Source organism: Penicillium daleae, assembly GCF_028827525.1.
Source record: "Penicillium daleae strain IBT 16125 chromosome Unknown utg000009l_segment0_segment0, whole genome shotgun sequence".
Classification (NCBI taxonomy): domain Eukaryota; kingdom Fungi; phylum Ascomycota; class Eurotiomycetes; order Eurotiales; family Aspergillaceae; genus Penicillium; species Penicillium daleae.
In genome coordinates, this window is record NW_026623157.1 from 715,449 (window position 1) to 731,406 (window position 15,958).

A 15,958-nucleotide genomic window follows, 5' to 3' on the forward strand; every position below is an offset into this window, starting at 1 on the left:
GTTTGACAAGGTTCAAAGGCCTCGAAGTTGTGACGATCAAAAGGAAAGGTGAATAACGTCGAAGGGTGGAAAGAAGGAAAGGAAGGGTCACGCGCGGGTGGGAGAGGGAGATGAGTTGACAGTAAGTTAGCTACGGAACAGTAGTCGGGAAAGCGAGAAAGTTAAAAGTTGAAGAACCGCCAGACTTTGGGCGGGCGATGGGGGCAAAATAGGGAGACTGCCTTGGGGCCTGAGGGTCTGAGGGGAAGGAGGAGTTGGCCCTTTAGCGGGTAATCGCCCTGTCTTTCTGGACTTTGGGCCTTTATCTGGCCAGCCCTTCAGAAGTTCAGGCGGGTTGGTCCCTCCTCCTCTTTCTTACTCCCTCTCAATCCCACTCCTCTCTTTGATTTGTTGCTGCTGAAGCCTGACTGGTCGCCACCACAGCTCCACCCAGCTTTCGCTCCACCGTCCGGTCGATCCGGGGTCCAGAGGACACCCCAGTCCGAAGCATTATTCTGTGCGTCCGAGGCTTGGGTCCAGCCACCTGCCATTGGCGGACTGTGACTTCCGAGGGAGCTTGCGAGGTATACCTAGTTATTGGGGGTGATCAGGGTGAAGCTGGGAAGAGAGCTCGTTGAGGTTGGAAGAGGTGAAGCGGCCCATCTTGAACCCGATGGCAGCGCTAGGTCTCACGGCTGATCTATTATTGCAGATCCGCTTACGCTTGGCAGACTTGACGCACTAGACATGCCAGAGCCTCCAGTCCATCAAAGCTACACAAATATAGTAGCAACACGAGATGCTACCGAGCTGAATTGCCGGATAAAATGAACTTTGCCTTAATGATGATGGGCTTCCTTCGGGTACCAGTGCAGCTCCATCCAATGGCCTGCCACAATGAGTAGAGCAGCTCCAACATCGATATGACCTCAGAGTGCAAATTCACTCTCATCATCATGTCGTTACCTCCCAGGGCCCTCTGGCCCGCACCCCGAGGCCATATATGTCCTCCTGGCATGCAGAGGTTATGGTCGACTGAGGTTGCTCTCCTTCCAACCTCACAAATTTGCGTGATCATCTTGACTTGTTAGTTAGATCGGTGCTGCCCACAATTGCAATCGATATCATCCTTCTTAGTGTTGAGACGCTCATCCTCACTTGACATATACGCCTTCTTTCGCAAATCCATCTCTTCATCGTCCTGGTTATCCCCGCCTGTCACCATGGCACAAAGACCCTTATATAATGCCATTGAAGACTACGGCTTGATCGGGGACATGCACACATGCGCCCTGATCAGCAAAGCCGGCAGTCTGGATTATATGTGTTGGCCGGTCTTTGATTCCCCCACGGTGTTTTGTCGTCTTCTGGATGAGAAGAAAGGTGGCTTCTGGTCCGTGGGGCCTTCCAAGGCAATGGTTGACACGCTCAACAAACAGCGGTATCTACCATATTCGAATCTGCTCGAAACACGCTGGACCAATGAAGATGGTGTTGTGACCCTGCTGGACTACTTTCCCGTGACGCCCAAGAAGCTGGCTCAGTCGGGCCGACTGCTATCGGGCTACTGTCCGTGCAACGAGCCTGGAGCCAACCGCTTCAAGTCCGGACTGCAGCACTCTGGCCTGATCAGAAAGATCGAGTGTAGCCGAGGGTCCATGGAATTGCAGGTGGAGCTATTCCCGGCTTTTAACTATGCCCGGGATACGCATACCGCTCGTGCAAAGCTGGAAGACGACATGAGCAAGCACCGGTTACAGACTGTTCATTTCGAGAGTGAATCCGAGCGACTGCAGCTCGAGATCTTTTCCGATTCGCGGGAACCGGATAAGCTGGGCCTCCCCAAGGCTAATCTTACCCTGGAGGAGCGACCAGCACAGAAGGGTCGCGGACTTGTGGCTTTGATTCGCCTGTGCGAGGGACAGACTGTGCATTTCGTGCTGCATAGTCCCGAGAAGGCTGTGCCTAGCTCGGCTCTGATGGCCGCATATCTGGGAAAGATGGAGGAGGACACATCCGATTACTGGACTGACTGGACTCGCAAGTGCGCATTCCGTGGGCACTATCGAGAGACGGTTGAACGCAGTCTTTTGATCTTAAAGCTACTCACCTACAAACCCACTGGTGCCATTGTTGCAGCGCCCACCTTCTCACTCCCAGAAAATGTGGGTGGTGCGCGCAATTGGGACTACCGATACTCTTGGGTGCGCGACACAGCGTTTACGCTGTACGTCTTCCTGAAAATGGGATACAGCCGCGAGGCAGAAGACTACGTGAACTTCATTTTCGAGCGAATCTTCCCGCATGCCGCACAGGACATTGAGCCAGGCAGCAAGCGACCCTTCTTGCCGCTGATGTTCACTATCCGTGGCGAGTACGACATTCCCGAACTGGAGCTGGACCACCTTGATGGGTACAAGGGTAGCAAGCCCGTCCGCATAGGTAACGCGGCTGTTTTCCACACGCAGCTTGACATTTATGGCGAACTCCTGGATAGCATCTATCTCTACAATAAGCACGGCAATCCCATCACCTATGATCAATGGGGTTCAATCCGCCGCATGGTGAACTACGTCATTGGCGTGAGACACCAAAAGGATATGTCCATCTGGGAGTCCCGAGGTCAAATTCAAAACTTCATCTACTCCAAGGTCATGATGTGGGTAGCCCTGGATCGTGGAATTCGCCTAGCAGAAAAGCGATCCAGTCTGCCATGCCCAGACCGATTCCAGTGGGTCCAAGTACGAGATGAGCTGTACGACGAGATCATGGCCAGAGGATACAACGCCGAGCGTGGCCATTTCTGTCAGAGCTACGAGAGCCGAGAGGTTCTCGATGCGTCGATTCTCATTGCGCCGCTGGTCTTCTTCGTGGCACCCAACGATCCACGATTCATCAGCACTCTCAAGCGCATTCTGCAAAGTCCCGAGAAAGAAGGCCTCTCCAGCGCCAAGATGGTCTTCCGATACGACCACCTGAAAGCCAATGACGGTACGCATCTCACTTCCCCCAGCTTTCCATTCCCATTCCTCTTCACTCGACCCGTTATTAACACCCACGTCGCACAGGTGTCGGCGGAGGTGAGGGTGCCTTCATTATGGTAACCTTCTGGCTCGTCGAAGCAATGGCCCGCGTAAGCACTCGCCCTCCTGCCGTGCAACCACCCCTCCCAATACCCCTCCCTCGACTAACTATGACCTCACCCGCCCGGGGTGTGTCTTGTCAATATATAGGCCGCCAAGTACGATGTCCCCATTCCGCATCTTTGGAAACTTGCCCTGTCGCACTTTGACAATATCTTGTCGTACTCTAACCATCTGGGCATGTTCTCTGAAGAAGTGGCTATTTCGGGCGAGCAGATGGGTAATACACCTCAGGCGTTTAGTCATCTTGCTTGTATTAGTGCGGCTATGAATTTGGAGAAATTGGGTCGTGAGGACTAGTGGGTAAGGTGTGGTGGGTGATGGGTAAAAGGAGCAGAGATGTTGGTGTTGCGATGCAGGCGTCTCTCTCCTTAAAAATGTTTTGTGTCAAGTTTTATGTTTTCTACTTTTTTTCATGCTAGAGGGATCTGCTTAATGCTTTCGATAATTTGATAATTTTTCGTTTCTTATCATCTATGTAATCGTTGCCCAGTCTGAAGGTAATCTGTTCTGCTATTCGGTACCTATACCAGGAGTATTTCTTACTATTCCACACTCCATCACCCCTACCTCTGATTTCCGTTCAACTACTGCGTGAGCTAGCAAATGTACCTAGTCGCTCAACTATTTTTGCCCTCTGCTGGAAACGTGTGCGCTTCGTATTCCACTATCTACATAATTGTATCGCGTAAGGAAGTCCGTTAACACATACCCTAAATCTCCCCACGTTGGGGCCACCCTCGATACGTATCATTGGCTGGCTATCAGAGCTCATAGGCTTTCATTAGTCAAATTTTGATAAGCCATTCTTTCCGTCTAATCTCGATCGAGGTTGTGGCTTAGGACTTGCGGGGTGCGTAGTTTAACTGGCTGGTATTCGTTAGCTAGGACTATTCTGTCCACTGATGGTGATGGCTGGGTGAAGATGGGTGGTTATTACTACACTACAGTAGTTAGTTACAGTGCTAACGAATATTTCACCATCCCTATTTATTAACCACTACTGTTGAATGACTATAGCTGTTGATTGACCATTCCTGTTGATGAACCCCCTAACATCTGCCGACTATGACTGCTATTTACTGGCCACTCCTGCTTAATCCCTCAAGATCTTTCTTAACCAGTCGTGATGTTATTTTCTCACCGACTACAGAAAGAATCAATACCACTGTAGCTACTTCACAAGACCTTTGCAAAATAGGTTAGACCCGTATTTAGCAATTCGAGAATGCAGTCCAACGGATCTCAGGTGGCGCTTACATAACCCCGCTTTGATGCGGGATCCGCACTCCGGACGGGCTGATCCGTAGCCTCACTCCACTAGGTTATTGCATCCCCAGACCGGACTCTCCCCTCAATCTCCGTCCACCTACCAGCTCTGTGACGCGACACACGGCCCTGGACTTCATACTGGTCTGCTCTAGCTATCTGGTGGCGCCCTGACTGCCGCCTCCTCACCCTGACTTAGCGCCTGGAATCCTCCGCGTCTCCTCAATGGCGGATGCAAGCTTGGATAGGGCTGATCGGCCAGCCTCCGATCAGGCGTTGTCGTCAGATGAGGAGGACCTTGTTTCAAGCCAAAACACACCGTCGGCAGAACCTGAGGCTCGCACTGCAAAAAGCCTCTCTTCCGCACTTGGAAAGCTACAACTTGACACCCCGCCAAACCCGAATCAGGCCCACCACAGCGCGACTCGGACTTGTACACCTGGCACTGATGCTTCGATTCTCGAGACCTCGATGTCGAAGCCTGAGAAGAAGAAGATGGAGCTACTAGACTTGCCTCTGGATGTGTTGAAGGAGATCGTCAAAGAGGTTCGTGAGGGGTTCTGGTCAAGTCCATCTCCGTTGTCCATCTGCCATAACATGCCGGGGACAAACGAGCTAACATACGCGCTCCATCATAGGTGACACACACGAACGACCTCACTTCCCTCGCACTAACATGCTCTGCCCTCCACAACCTCACCATCCCACACATGTACTCTCGCTTTGATATTGTCTGGCCTGAGTCGCTGAACCCTTCGACTGAAGACTACTCCGGGGTGGATGCTCTGTCCTACGGATTGTCCACACTGGTGATGGGTGAGGATGTATTCCATCAGATACCGCCGCCGAGATCCAATCAATTCTCACAAGTTTGCGCGCATTGTGGACATGGCGAGTCGCAGGCTGTCGCTCCCGGGTTCCAGTCGCGACGAGGAAACTACTATGCCCAATACACCCGCACGTTCTCGATCGGCAATGGCCCGTTGAGCTGGGTCCAGGAATACTCCGTGAATAGGGAGGTGGGCAAGATGCTAGGAACGCTCGTGGCTTTGGCAGTAGCTCGGATGGTCAATCTGGAGGCATTCATCTGGGACATGCCGACGGGTGTAGTCCGTGAGATCTGGCTTGCTCTTGCATCACTAGCCAACCGGCCGGGTCATGAGTGTCGGCTGGAGCGTGTTTGGGTGCGCTGGCATGACAATTCGGAGCATTTAATACGCCCCAATACTTCGCTCTTGTCGGGGCTACTCAGTTCCTTGAAGAACACCCATATCGAGCACCCTTCGCTATCAGTGTTGCCGCCGCTCAAGAGTGTAACAGTTCTCGACATAGATGAATCGGCTTATGTGGATGAGCTTGCAACCCTCATTGAGCGGTCTCGTCATCGCTTGATTGAATTGCGGGTTGGGATCTCTTCAAAAGCCAGTATGCTATCCTGGGTTCGGTGCGCTAAGGACAACGATGTCTCCTTCAACTCTCCGAAGTTGTGGCCTAGGGTTGGCGGTGTGCTTAGTATTTTGTCTAAGCGTGATGGACCCGCCCAGCAAGAGGACGCCTCTACAGACTCCACCGTTGAAGAGTCGGTGCCTTCGGAACCTACTACGTATGTTCCGTCGATGGAGCAATCTAACGAAGGGGAATCTGAAGCTCCACAAAGGATGAAATTGAGTGAAACACAGCCGTCTTCAGTGCCCGCCAATGAAAATGGACCTCTATCGTCCGCAGGCGTTCCCAAGTCCACTAACAAGACTTGTGTGCCATTCTATGGCACTCATACGAATAGTGATAAACTCAATCTCCAGGTCCTTGAGTTGGAGCGAATCCCCTTACATATGCCAACTCTTCTACCAACCATCGAGTGGACCCGGCTCACTACTCTTACCTTGATGGCATGTACGGACCATGAGAATCTCTGGAGAGCCTTGCGCCGAAAATATGCTCCTCCGCCTGTACCAGCTAACAAGCAACACAAAGGCGATCGTCGCCAAAGCCTTGATGCCACAGATTACTCCCTCAACCTCAAGCATTTACGGACGGATACCGTTTCCCCTTATCTGATGCTGTTCATCAAGGAGGCCATTGCTCCTAATACCCTAGAGAGCGTGTACTTGCACGAAGCACCTGACTACGATTCATCCGTCCCCATCGATGCCATCTACAAGCACATACTCCGCAGGCACCGGCTGAGTCTACGAAAGGTCCTAATTGATGCATCTGAGCGATTCATCACCGCCCCCGACATCACAACCAATCGGTGGCAGAAGTGGATATTCAACCACGAGATGATCTCGTTCGTCACAGGTGGTCGCATGCCGCAGTTACGGGAATTAGGAATGGCAATGGACCACCGCAACTGGCATCATTTCCTCCAACGACTCCCTAATATGCCACGACTGTACGCTCTCTACCTAACACACATCGGCAATACCGTCCAGCGGGATCTGAAAGAGCTCGCTCTTCAAGTGCTAGACATCGTCAGCATACGCCCAGACCTGAAAATCACCTACATCGGTCTACAAGCAAAATGCTATCAGATCTTGGAGGGAGGTCGCGACGGAAGCGAGCCGGAGTTTGACGAGTCGCATGCAGCGGATCACCATTCAAATGCAGACGAAGACGGCATCTCCGAAGATGACTCGATGGGCCCAACGGGCGATGATCACGACTTCCACGCACCAGATGACTCGGATCGCCTATCCAGCGATCTCTCTGACGGGTATGACTCCGAGCAGGAGGACGAGAGCGTATCGCGAGTGCGGTTCCGTCTGCAAGAGATTCTCTTTTACGATGACAAGATATCTATTTTCAAGACTCGGCATGGGGTGATTTGAGGAGGCGCCGTTTCCCTTTTTGGCTTACGCTGCTTCATTTTCCTCGACTCTGGTTTCTCTGGGCTCCCTTTCATTTACAGGCGTCGGATAGTTGTGGAGCTTGGGAATGCATGGGCTTTGATGATTCTGTTTTTAAGATACCATATGCACATCGCTTAGGATCAATTATGTTCATTATCAGAAATTCTAACTGCGTAAATCATCAGTAGTGAAACCCAAGGCAACAAACTATGGAGCTTGCCTGGTCTGATACTTAGCTGCCCGATTTCCATGAACCGAGTGTTTGTTGTGAACTCTGGTCATTCACTATTCGAATGGTAACTCCTGATCAAGTATGTAAGAGGGTTCTGAACCCATTCACAAAACGCGAGAACTTGATAAAATTCCAGTCTAAATTATACATAACAAGCTTTCGAACTGTGTCCTGTCGTGATATCACTTTATCTGCTCACTTTTCATCTCAACCACTAATTGGCGGACGAAAGTATTACCTCCGAGGCTCCCCTCGCGAGCAGGATGTCTTGGATGAATTGCGCTTGCTCATCTCGCCACGCTTCTAGCCCAACACGCTAACAAGCCTCTCTAGAAGAGCCAGGCTTAGGCTTCGGTTTTCACTGCCGAACAAGTGATAGCCATGAGACCTCCTTCCAACAAGTAATCCCTCATAAAACGTAGCCTTTTCCCTCTTTTTCTCGAAGACGAATTTGTGGATTTGTGTGCGTTTCAGAAAAAGCAGTGGCCAAGATGCAGATTTCTAAATTGCTTTTGTTGTTCGGTGTTTTGCTGTTGACAGGGGAATCCTTGGCTGCTCAGTGCAAGAACCCTCCCCAGCGCAAAGAGTGGTAAGAAACGTGTCTCATACATGTAATCTTCAAGGAACGAAGCTGACTTTCAACCAGGAGAGAGTTGACCAAGTCCGAGCGTTTGGATTATCCCAATGCAGTGACTTGCTTGGCCCACAAGCCGGGACGTCACTGGAGGTCTTGAAAATGCTACCAATCTTTTTCAAAGTTTCCAGGCAACTCACTCAGAGCAGACTCCGAACATTCACTGGGTGGTAAGTCCCACACCATATGTCAAAGATCTCTTGACTTTATTATCTCTTTGTCGATCATGCTGATCACAGCCGATTAGGGTCACTTCGCTTTATGGCATCGGTATTTTACCGCACCTATGAGCGTTACTTAAGAGGGGTATGCGGCTACAAGGGTGCCCAGCCGTAAGTATCTGCTTTAGTGTCGATCTTATTAGGTATGATGTGAATATTGACTGATGATTAATAGATACTGGAATTGGGCCCTCGATGCCTCCGCTACGGACAACTCATTGATGGCCATCTTCGAGACGGAGATCTTCGATAGCGAATACGGATTCGGTGGCAACGGAAAACCATTCCTGTCTGCAACTGCTGCTGAGAATCCCTTCGACCTCACAGGCCGTACTGGTGGTGGATGTGTCCAAGATGGTCCTTTCCGTAAGGGCAAATTTTTCATCAATGTAGGACAGCCCAAGGGCCAGTCTGACTGACTGCGCCGTGACTGATCCTTGGATCATGAACTACTTTGTGCGTCAAAGTATTGTTGATCATGTTGAGAGCCAGCCAGACTATACCTCATTTGCCCGTGCTTTGGAGAACATTCCCAGATTCTCCAGCCCAACATCCACGGCAGTCACCCCTTTGGCGTCGGCGGTGTTCTTGGCACACTTGGAAACTCCGCTCATCGCCCTGGTGGTAAGTCTACCTTCACTTGACTGGCAACATTCTCAATAGCTTATATACTGACATACGTAGACCCTCTGTTCTTCCTGCATCACTGCAACATTGATCGCGTCCTTTGGAACTGGCAGCAAAAGGATCTGCCCCGTCGTCTCCACGAGGTCGGCGGTCCTATTGAGCCACTTGATTACAGTGGTCAGAATGTGACTCTTGACTTTGAGATCAACATTGGCAAACTTGCCGGGAACGCAACCTTGGAGCAGCTACTCAACACCAAGGGTGATGTTCTCTGCTATGACTATTATACACCAGAGCTGGCTGCCCCGCAAGATGGTGGTAATACTGGTGGATGGCATTCTGGCCGTTATGCTAGACGCGGATAAGGAACTGAATACACATCGGGGCTAGATTTGCATATATAGGAGTGAGACTTCATGGCCTCGAATATTAATCGTCTTGCTGTAACTTAGAAGATAAAGCTGCGCCTACACGCATCATCTCCTGCCGCCAATAGTGGCTTCCATGCTATCAATTGGTCGCCCGGTTTCATCCAGGGATCTCCCGGGAGAACCCTGCAACCTCGGATTAGCAACAGACCTTAGAGAGTCTGCAGCTTAGGATCCGACTTAAGAAGACTCTCAACGTTGGCCATTGTTTTCGGGATAGCAGTAAAATCACACCAATAACCCCCATCTGCCTTGCTCATGATCTGAGAGTTAAATCTGGTCGGAAAATTGCGTTGAAGGGATTGACCAAAGACAAGAGGCACTGCTGCGATCTTCTGACTGGCATCCAACTCGCGACCCTCCTGTCTCATCACAGCCGGTCCAAAGTCAATATCGCGCCATGCTCCGGACCAATGTGTGATCGCGTAGCTGAGATCCGATGGCTCAACGACATGAAGGGGGTATTTCCGCTTGTACATCTCCTTGCTGACGGCCAAGCTGCGCTCGATATTTTTCAATTGAAGCTCTTCGTTGACTGCAAGGCGGTTCTTGTAAGCTACCTCCGCTAATGAGGTCTTTGCAATCGGAAGACGGCTAACGGCGAAGGATAGCGCATTGTGAAGATAGGGTTTGTCCGCTGGAAGAGCAGGATGACGTCCTCGAATATTAAGAGTCGTGCTAAGGGTCAGCATCTTCGAGGTCTTTCGGCCCAGGAAGGCGAACTTGGCGAGGATCGCAGTTATCACATCAGTGTTAGATAGTCTAGCAGCTTCCTCGCCGTATTTTGCCTTGATTACGCCCATACAGCGCTCGCGTAGGCCATCGACAATCTCGACTGGCAAAAACAGGGTCTTTCGAATTTCTTTCGAGTCCAGCACAAAACTCGGGATGAAAGGAATAAGCTTCGTGGCTTGCTCCCGACTGCTGAGAATGCGATATTTCCCCTTCATTCGCAGCTCTCTTTGCGAAAGTTTGGGACCGTCGAGCGCATTCAACGAGACCTTGAGAAACTCTGGCGGAGCTTCCCCTTGGAGAACACTCATCCAAGCATTGATCATGCTTCCAAAGCCCAGTTGATCGGATACTGCATGTGGGATATTCAATGCAACGATCGTGCTGTCGGTGTACTTAGTGATGTGTACGAAAAGCAAAGGTGCATTGGGTCTCTCGTATTTGCGTTCCACGGGCCATGTGGACGGTATCCATTCCCTCTCCATATCTGGGATATTGGAGGGTGCAAAGAACGGGCCAGATGTAGATGGAGGCCCTCTGGGTAACAAATTGATATCCTCCAAAGAGGAGTTTACTGAATTGTTTGTCCATTCGAACAAAAGATAAGCCGGAGGAAAAGGCTTAGGTAGACGATATTCGAGATCGGTCTTTTTGGGCTCAATTCGAGCTCCAAGAATTGGCAGATGATCTCTAATGAGTCGATCGAGAGAGTCTCGCATAGCTTCTTCATTGAGATTCTCGCGCACAACGAGAAACAACAGCGATCGAATGTTTTCCAGGGGCCGCCACTGATCTAAGGGTTTCAGGGGGAACGAGTTGGACCTCGCTGTGGATGTCACCATTTGTTGGGACTAGATTCCTTCCATTGGTCTCGGCCGCCATTGGCAATAGATCGGCTGGCAAGCCGTGTAAAAACAAGTTAGAGATCTAAAGGGGTAGCAAGCTTGGAACGAAAGAGATGGTATACACCAGGATTGAAGAGAATTAAGAATACGAGGAGTTGTTCAGCTGAAGCCAGCCTCGTGCTGACGGTAGGGTAAGCCGGTGATATACTTTCGCCGGGCCGAGTACTGGCCCTTTATGTCAGGTTCGGAGTCTAAGCTTAAAAAGGTTCGCGGCAACTTTAAATGCAGCCCAAACGCATGAAGATTGAGACACACGTTATTGGGTCGGAGATTTAGGCATTCGAAACACTTCTTTACACAATGTTTATGCAATTAGCATTGAATGATTTTCCTATCGTTCCAACTGTTAGAATGTAGTAACTCAAGAAGACGATTGGAGATGTGTTGAATGTTGATGAAGCTAAGATCTGATGAGATGTCAGAGGATCTCCAATAAGCAGGATCATAGTAAGTTTCTGGGCAATAGACCAGAGGCAGTACTCTGATCCTGGCTTTCTCCGTGTAGCAGCCATGGCCAATCTGGCAAAGAACAGATTTGGAGATTCTTAGGCTTCTAGGCCTGATAGAAAGAGGAAATATGCTAAGCAGGACGAGGAAGACGACTGAGACGACTGACAGGAAACTCACGGCCATGACAAAATAGCTATAATGAAAGCACGACTTTGGAACGAAGGACGAGAGCAGGACTCTTGATAGGTCAGGCCTGAAATACTGATGAATTCTCAATATCTATACAGAAATAACCCCACTTCAAGCATATTCGCGTTCAGCTAACACACTCGCTTCGATAGCATGTCTACGTTCCCGCTCATGTTCGCTAGAGTTATCCTTGAACACGTGGTCCATCTGCTCGAGTGTGTGACCCATAGTCTCCGGCATGAAGAAGAATGTCCAAATGCCGGAGAGCACACAGAATACAGCAAAGAATATGTAGGCCCCGTAGCCCGTGTCTTCCACCAAAGGAGGGGTGATAAGACCAATGATGAAGTTGTTCAACCAATTTGAACAAGTAGAGATGGCGACACCCTTGGCTCGGAGGGAAGATGGGAAGATTTCTAGAACATTCATTAGCGTTGGGTATCACAGGTATCCGGATCACCTGAGCTTACCAGAGGGTACTGCCCATGGAACAGGGCCCCATGTAGCTCCGAAAGCGACCATGTAGAACAGCAAGAATGCTGCACTGACCCATCCTTCCGTCCGATGTCCCTCCCAGTTCGAGCCAAACAGACCGACTAGGATTGCATTGACAATGTGTGAGATGGCCATCAAAACCGACCCGCCAAGCAAGAGCTTCCGGCGACCCAGAGTATCCATCGTCCAGACACTAGTCGTCACACCTACCAACTGCAGCACGTTCAAGATGCCCGACATGATAAGCTGCATGTTGGTGTCGAAACCCATCGTCTTGAACAAACTCGGAGAGTAGTAAATCAAGGCATTGATCCCGACAAACTGTTGAAAGAACATGATGCCGATACCGATGTGAGTTCGGCGCCAGCAGCCTTTCTTGAAGACATCCGCCCAAGAGGCCATCTCCAGCAGGATCGAGTTCTTGATGCCGCCGCCCTGTAGCTTCGGATGCTTTTCGACATTCATTTCCTGGTGGAATCGGACCTCGACTAAGATTTCCATGTACTCTTGGCGCACGCGCCTGTCCGAGGCTGGCAGGTTACGTAGTTTGGACAAACTTTGGAGTGCTTCCTCATTGCGACCCTTTGAGGCGAGCCATCGTGGTGAGAAGGGGAGGACGATCACACCGGCCGCGAGGATGAAGCCGGGAATCATCTGCAAGAGGAAGGGCAGACGCCACGACCATTCACCGGCCATGTATCGTGTTCCAAACGTGATCCAGTAAGCTATTACGATACCAAGCACGATACAGAATTCTTCGAGGACAAGCAGCGTTCCACGGCATTCTGGGGGACCTACACACAGCAGAAAGAGAGAAAAGGTATCAGTTTGCATATCTTGCAAATGAGGATAGGAGAACAAACTTACTGATCTCAGAGATATAGAGGGGAGCCACCATGGACAGCATTCCTATTCCCAAACCTCCAATCAATCGAGCCACCACGAGCATCGGGTATCCCACCGCGGCAGTTTGAAGAATCGACCCAATGGTGAAGATGACGACAGCCACGATAATGGAATATCGACGGGAGATCTTGTCGGCAATCCAGCCTTGATTTAGAGCGCCCAGCAGTGCACCCAGTTCAATCATCGCGGTCAATAGTCCCTTCCAGAATCCAGCACCGCTGCCCCCGACCCGCGGGAACTCCTCCAAGAACTGGTCCATCACCAGGATGACCGAGACGACACCCTGATCATAGCCAAAGACGAGACCACCCAGCGTGGAACAGGCCGCACACATCAACACAAACGGGTTGCTGACCAGACCTCTCAACCCCGGCGGGCCATACGGCTCCCGGTCAGCCGTGATATCCTCTGCATGATGCGTGAAGCCTTCCAGCGGAGTGTCTGGCGAGAATACCTTGCCCAGCTCAGCCTTGTCTACAACCGTGTCTGCCATTCCCACGCGAAAACAAGGTCTATAAGCGCAACTCTAGCAAAGAAGAGGAAGATGAAAAAGGAAGTACTCGGCGGTTTTCACCTCTTTGAGGAGGAAATTTCCGTTTCTGTCCAACCCTCAGAACCTAGCGTGGCCCAGGGCCATATTTATACCAGCCTCAGCTCGCATCTTCCCTGTCCTGCGTGGCCCTGGCCAGGCTCCCGACTATCACCCTCTCCTCCCCCTCCTCCTTACGCAGACGTGGTCACCTTGCACAAACCGAAGCACCGTGATTGGATGCTGGTGATACCAAGGACCGATTCCGGTATTGCGGGACCCTGCACAACCCGAGTCTCTCTCTCCAGTTTGGGGGGGTAACAGGCAGAGATGACGGAAGTGCGCGGTTTACCGGTCGCTGGGGCGCCGCAAAGGGGAATCTATGGGGATGATCCACAGCCCCGAGTCGTGCGTGGGGGAAATACGGGGAAATTGGGTGGTCAATCGTGTGAAACCGATTGACACTTGAAAACGGCTATTGGAAAGGCCATTTTTATCGGCGCCGACTGGCTGCGGAAAGTCTATTCTGGTGGATGAGAATGAGCCGTTGCTGAGAAGCCGTTGAACACGGCTCGAAGCTGGAGAAGGTCTTGTTCGATGATGTTCAATGGTTGCACGAGACTCGATGATAGTGGGTGACTTTAGGTACGTGAGTCTCTTTGCGAATCTCCCATCTCACTGGAACCTGCTGATTTTCACTCTCGAGAAACACTCAGAATCTCTGAAGTCGCCTGCAAACCCAAGATACCAAGATCATTCAGAGCATCTAACTTTCCCAAGCCTGGCCGATGTGGATCCCGCGCATCTCGGGCTCCCTCCGAGAGTTTCGTTACTTGCTCAGACCAGTCCAGGTTGGGACTAAATGCCGCTCACAAGAGGCAGATCCCTGCAGATGAGCATCGGGCACACTCGAAAGATGTGATAGGGTATTCGAATATCCGGCCAGATACTCTCATTCGGGCCGGTTCTCGTCGGCGTGGCAGCATGATGACATCCCGCGACTACAGCATACAAATGATGTTCGCATCTGATCGCTGTGCTGGGCAAACCTGACTTACACGGTCATTATTGTTTACGGGCAAGTCAACAACTCGTTAGCTAACTAGCAGTGATTTCCCCATGGGGTCTGATTTCAACAAGTCCACCCGGAATTCTCCAACGAGTTAGTGGTTGTTTCTTGTGGCCTTTTTGTTGTTTGTTACGAAACTGGCCCCTCTTCTTCCGCGGTGGAGCGGGTTGGGCTGGTCCTCATTCGGAAGACGGTCCCCGAGCCCGCAATCCAGTGAGACTACTGGCATCCTCGTTTTGGCTCTCTCCCCGTTTCTCTTTCCCTTTTCTCCTCCAAACGGATACCAGTTTCCGACCCCTCCAGCGACGTCACTCCTGCTGCCGACCCCCGCAGTCCAAGCCACCGTTCGCCGAGAATCCCTCCTGCACAAAGAAAGTACACAGACTCCCGCCAAACACTACCCACCCCCAGAACCATGGCTTCCTTCATAGAAGAGCTGTGGTCCAGCGTCTTCACGCCGGGCCCCACCCCGACGTTGTTGATCGCAACCAACGTAACCTTCGCCGCCCTCCAGCTCGTTCTCTTCATCCTCGGTCTAGCCACGTACAGCATCCATTTCGTTGCGTTGTCAGTGCTGTGCGCAGGGCTCTGGTATTCCATCAACTGGTTCGCGCACGAGGTGCGGCTCGCGCAGGCAGCACAGGAAGCTGAAAGGGAAAAGGAGGCCGAAACAGAGGCTGGGTCCACAGATAGGAAGAAGGATTCCGGCGTGGTGGACAGCGCCGACAGTGAGACAGAGACCGAGTCCTTTGCAGGGTCAAAGAAGGTTCCTGGGTCGTCCGCCGTTGCGACGGGCAGCGAGACTGCCTCCGCGAGACTACAACCCACCGAGCGCGATACCAAGAAGCGGCCGAGCACGGGCGGCGATAGTTCTGGATATGGGAGCACAGATAGCGAGTGGGAGAAGGTCGAGGATAAGAAGGCGTGAGGTCGCGAGAGAGCACCGGCACTCTGAGGGGTGGGCTTTGGCTGCCCCAAGCCTAGCAGCGACTTGCGGGCCTTCAGGGCAGAGGTGGTTTCTTATTTGATTCTTTCCTCTACGGACATGATGTCCGAGGTGACACGACACGACCTGATACGACCAGTCTCGCATTACCTTGTTCGTCGGACTTGGATTCCGTCGTACACAGCGTTCATCAGCTCTCATCACTTGTCTTTACTTCGCGGATCGTTATTTATTCCCTTTACCCATGTTGGAGACGCCACGCGATTCTCACAGAGTCAACCTCGGCGCACTCTGAGTAGCATCTCAGCTATTAGAGTAGACATCTCTTTCTTACAGCAGAATCTATACCCCC

General features: G+C 51.4%; 7 protein-coding genes across 7 annotated transcripts; 4 read left to right on the forward strand and 3 right to left on the reverse strand.

The window, feature by feature from the left end:
* Positions 1-317: 317 nt before the first annotated feature.
* Positions 318-530, reverse strand: N7458_011468 (uncharacterized protein; the record flags this gene model as incomplete). The annotated part of the gene is made up of 1 exon (XM_056914850.1): positions 318-530. The coding sequence occupies one exon, from the start codon at positions 528-530 to the stop codon at positions 318-320; it is 213 nt and encodes a 70-aa protein (XP_056759604.1).
* A 672-nt stretch (positions 531-1,202) lies between these two features.
* On the forward strand, positions 1,203-3,422 carry N7458_011469 (glycoside hydrolase family 15 protein; the record flags this gene model as incomplete). Its single annotated transcript, XM_056914851.1, has 3 exons — positions 1,203-2,970; positions 3,048-3,112; positions 3,213-3,422. 3 exons carry the CDS (start codon positions 1,203-1,205, stop codon positions 3,420-3,422), a joined length of 2,043 nt encoding a protein of 680 aa, XP_056759605.1.
* Positions 3,423-4,616: 1,194 nt separating this feature from the next.
* On the forward strand, positions 4,617-7,222 carry N7458_011470 (uncharacterized protein; the record flags this gene model as incomplete). Its single annotated transcript, XM_056914852.1, has 2 exons — positions 4,617-4,937; positions 5,030-7,222. 2 exons carry the CDS (start codon positions 4,617-4,619, stop codon positions 7,220-7,222), a joined length of 2,514 nt encoding a protein of 837 aa, XP_056759606.1.
* Positions 7,223-7,966: 744 nt separating this feature from the next.
* N7458_011471 (uncharacterized protein) lies at positions 7,967-9,322 on the forward strand (the record flags this gene model as incomplete). Its single annotated transcript, XM_056914853.1, has 6 exons — positions 7,967-8,064; positions 8,241-8,279; positions 8,349-8,441; positions 8,506-8,719; positions 8,876-8,954; positions 9,015-9,322. The coding sequence occupies 6 exons, from the start codon at positions 7,967-7,969 to the stop codon at positions 9,320-9,322; spliced, it is 831 nt and encodes a 276-aa protein (XP_056759607.1).
* Positions 9,323-9,537: 215 nt separating this feature from the next.
* On the reverse strand, positions 9,538-10,959 carry N7458_011472 (BCL5p; the record flags this gene model as incomplete). Its single annotated transcript, XM_056914854.1, has 1 exon — positions 9,538-10,959. The coding sequence occupies one exon, from the start codon at positions 10,957-10,959 to the stop codon at positions 9,538-9,540; it is 1,422 nt and encodes a 473-aa protein (XP_056759608.1).
* Positions 10,960-11,772: 813 nt separating this feature from the next.
* On the reverse strand, positions 11,773-13,555 carry N7458_011473 (sugar porter family MFS transporter; the record flags this gene model as incomplete). Its single annotated transcript, XM_056914855.1, has 3 exons — positions 11,773-12,077; positions 12,132-12,950; positions 13,024-13,555. 3 exons carry the CDS (start codon positions 13,553-13,555, stop codon positions 11,773-11,775), a joined length of 1,656 nt encoding a protein of 551 aa, XP_056759609.1.
* Positions 13,556-15,075: 1,520 nt separating this feature from the next.
* Positions 15,076-15,588, forward strand: N7458_011474 (V-type ATPase assembly factor PKR1; the record flags this gene model as incomplete). Its single annotated transcript, XM_056914856.1, has 1 exon — positions 15,076-15,588. One exon carries the CDS (start codon positions 15,076-15,078, stop codon positions 15,586-15,588), a length of 513 nt encoding a protein of 170 aa, XP_056759610.1.
* Positions 15,589-15,958: the final 370 nt, after the last annotated feature.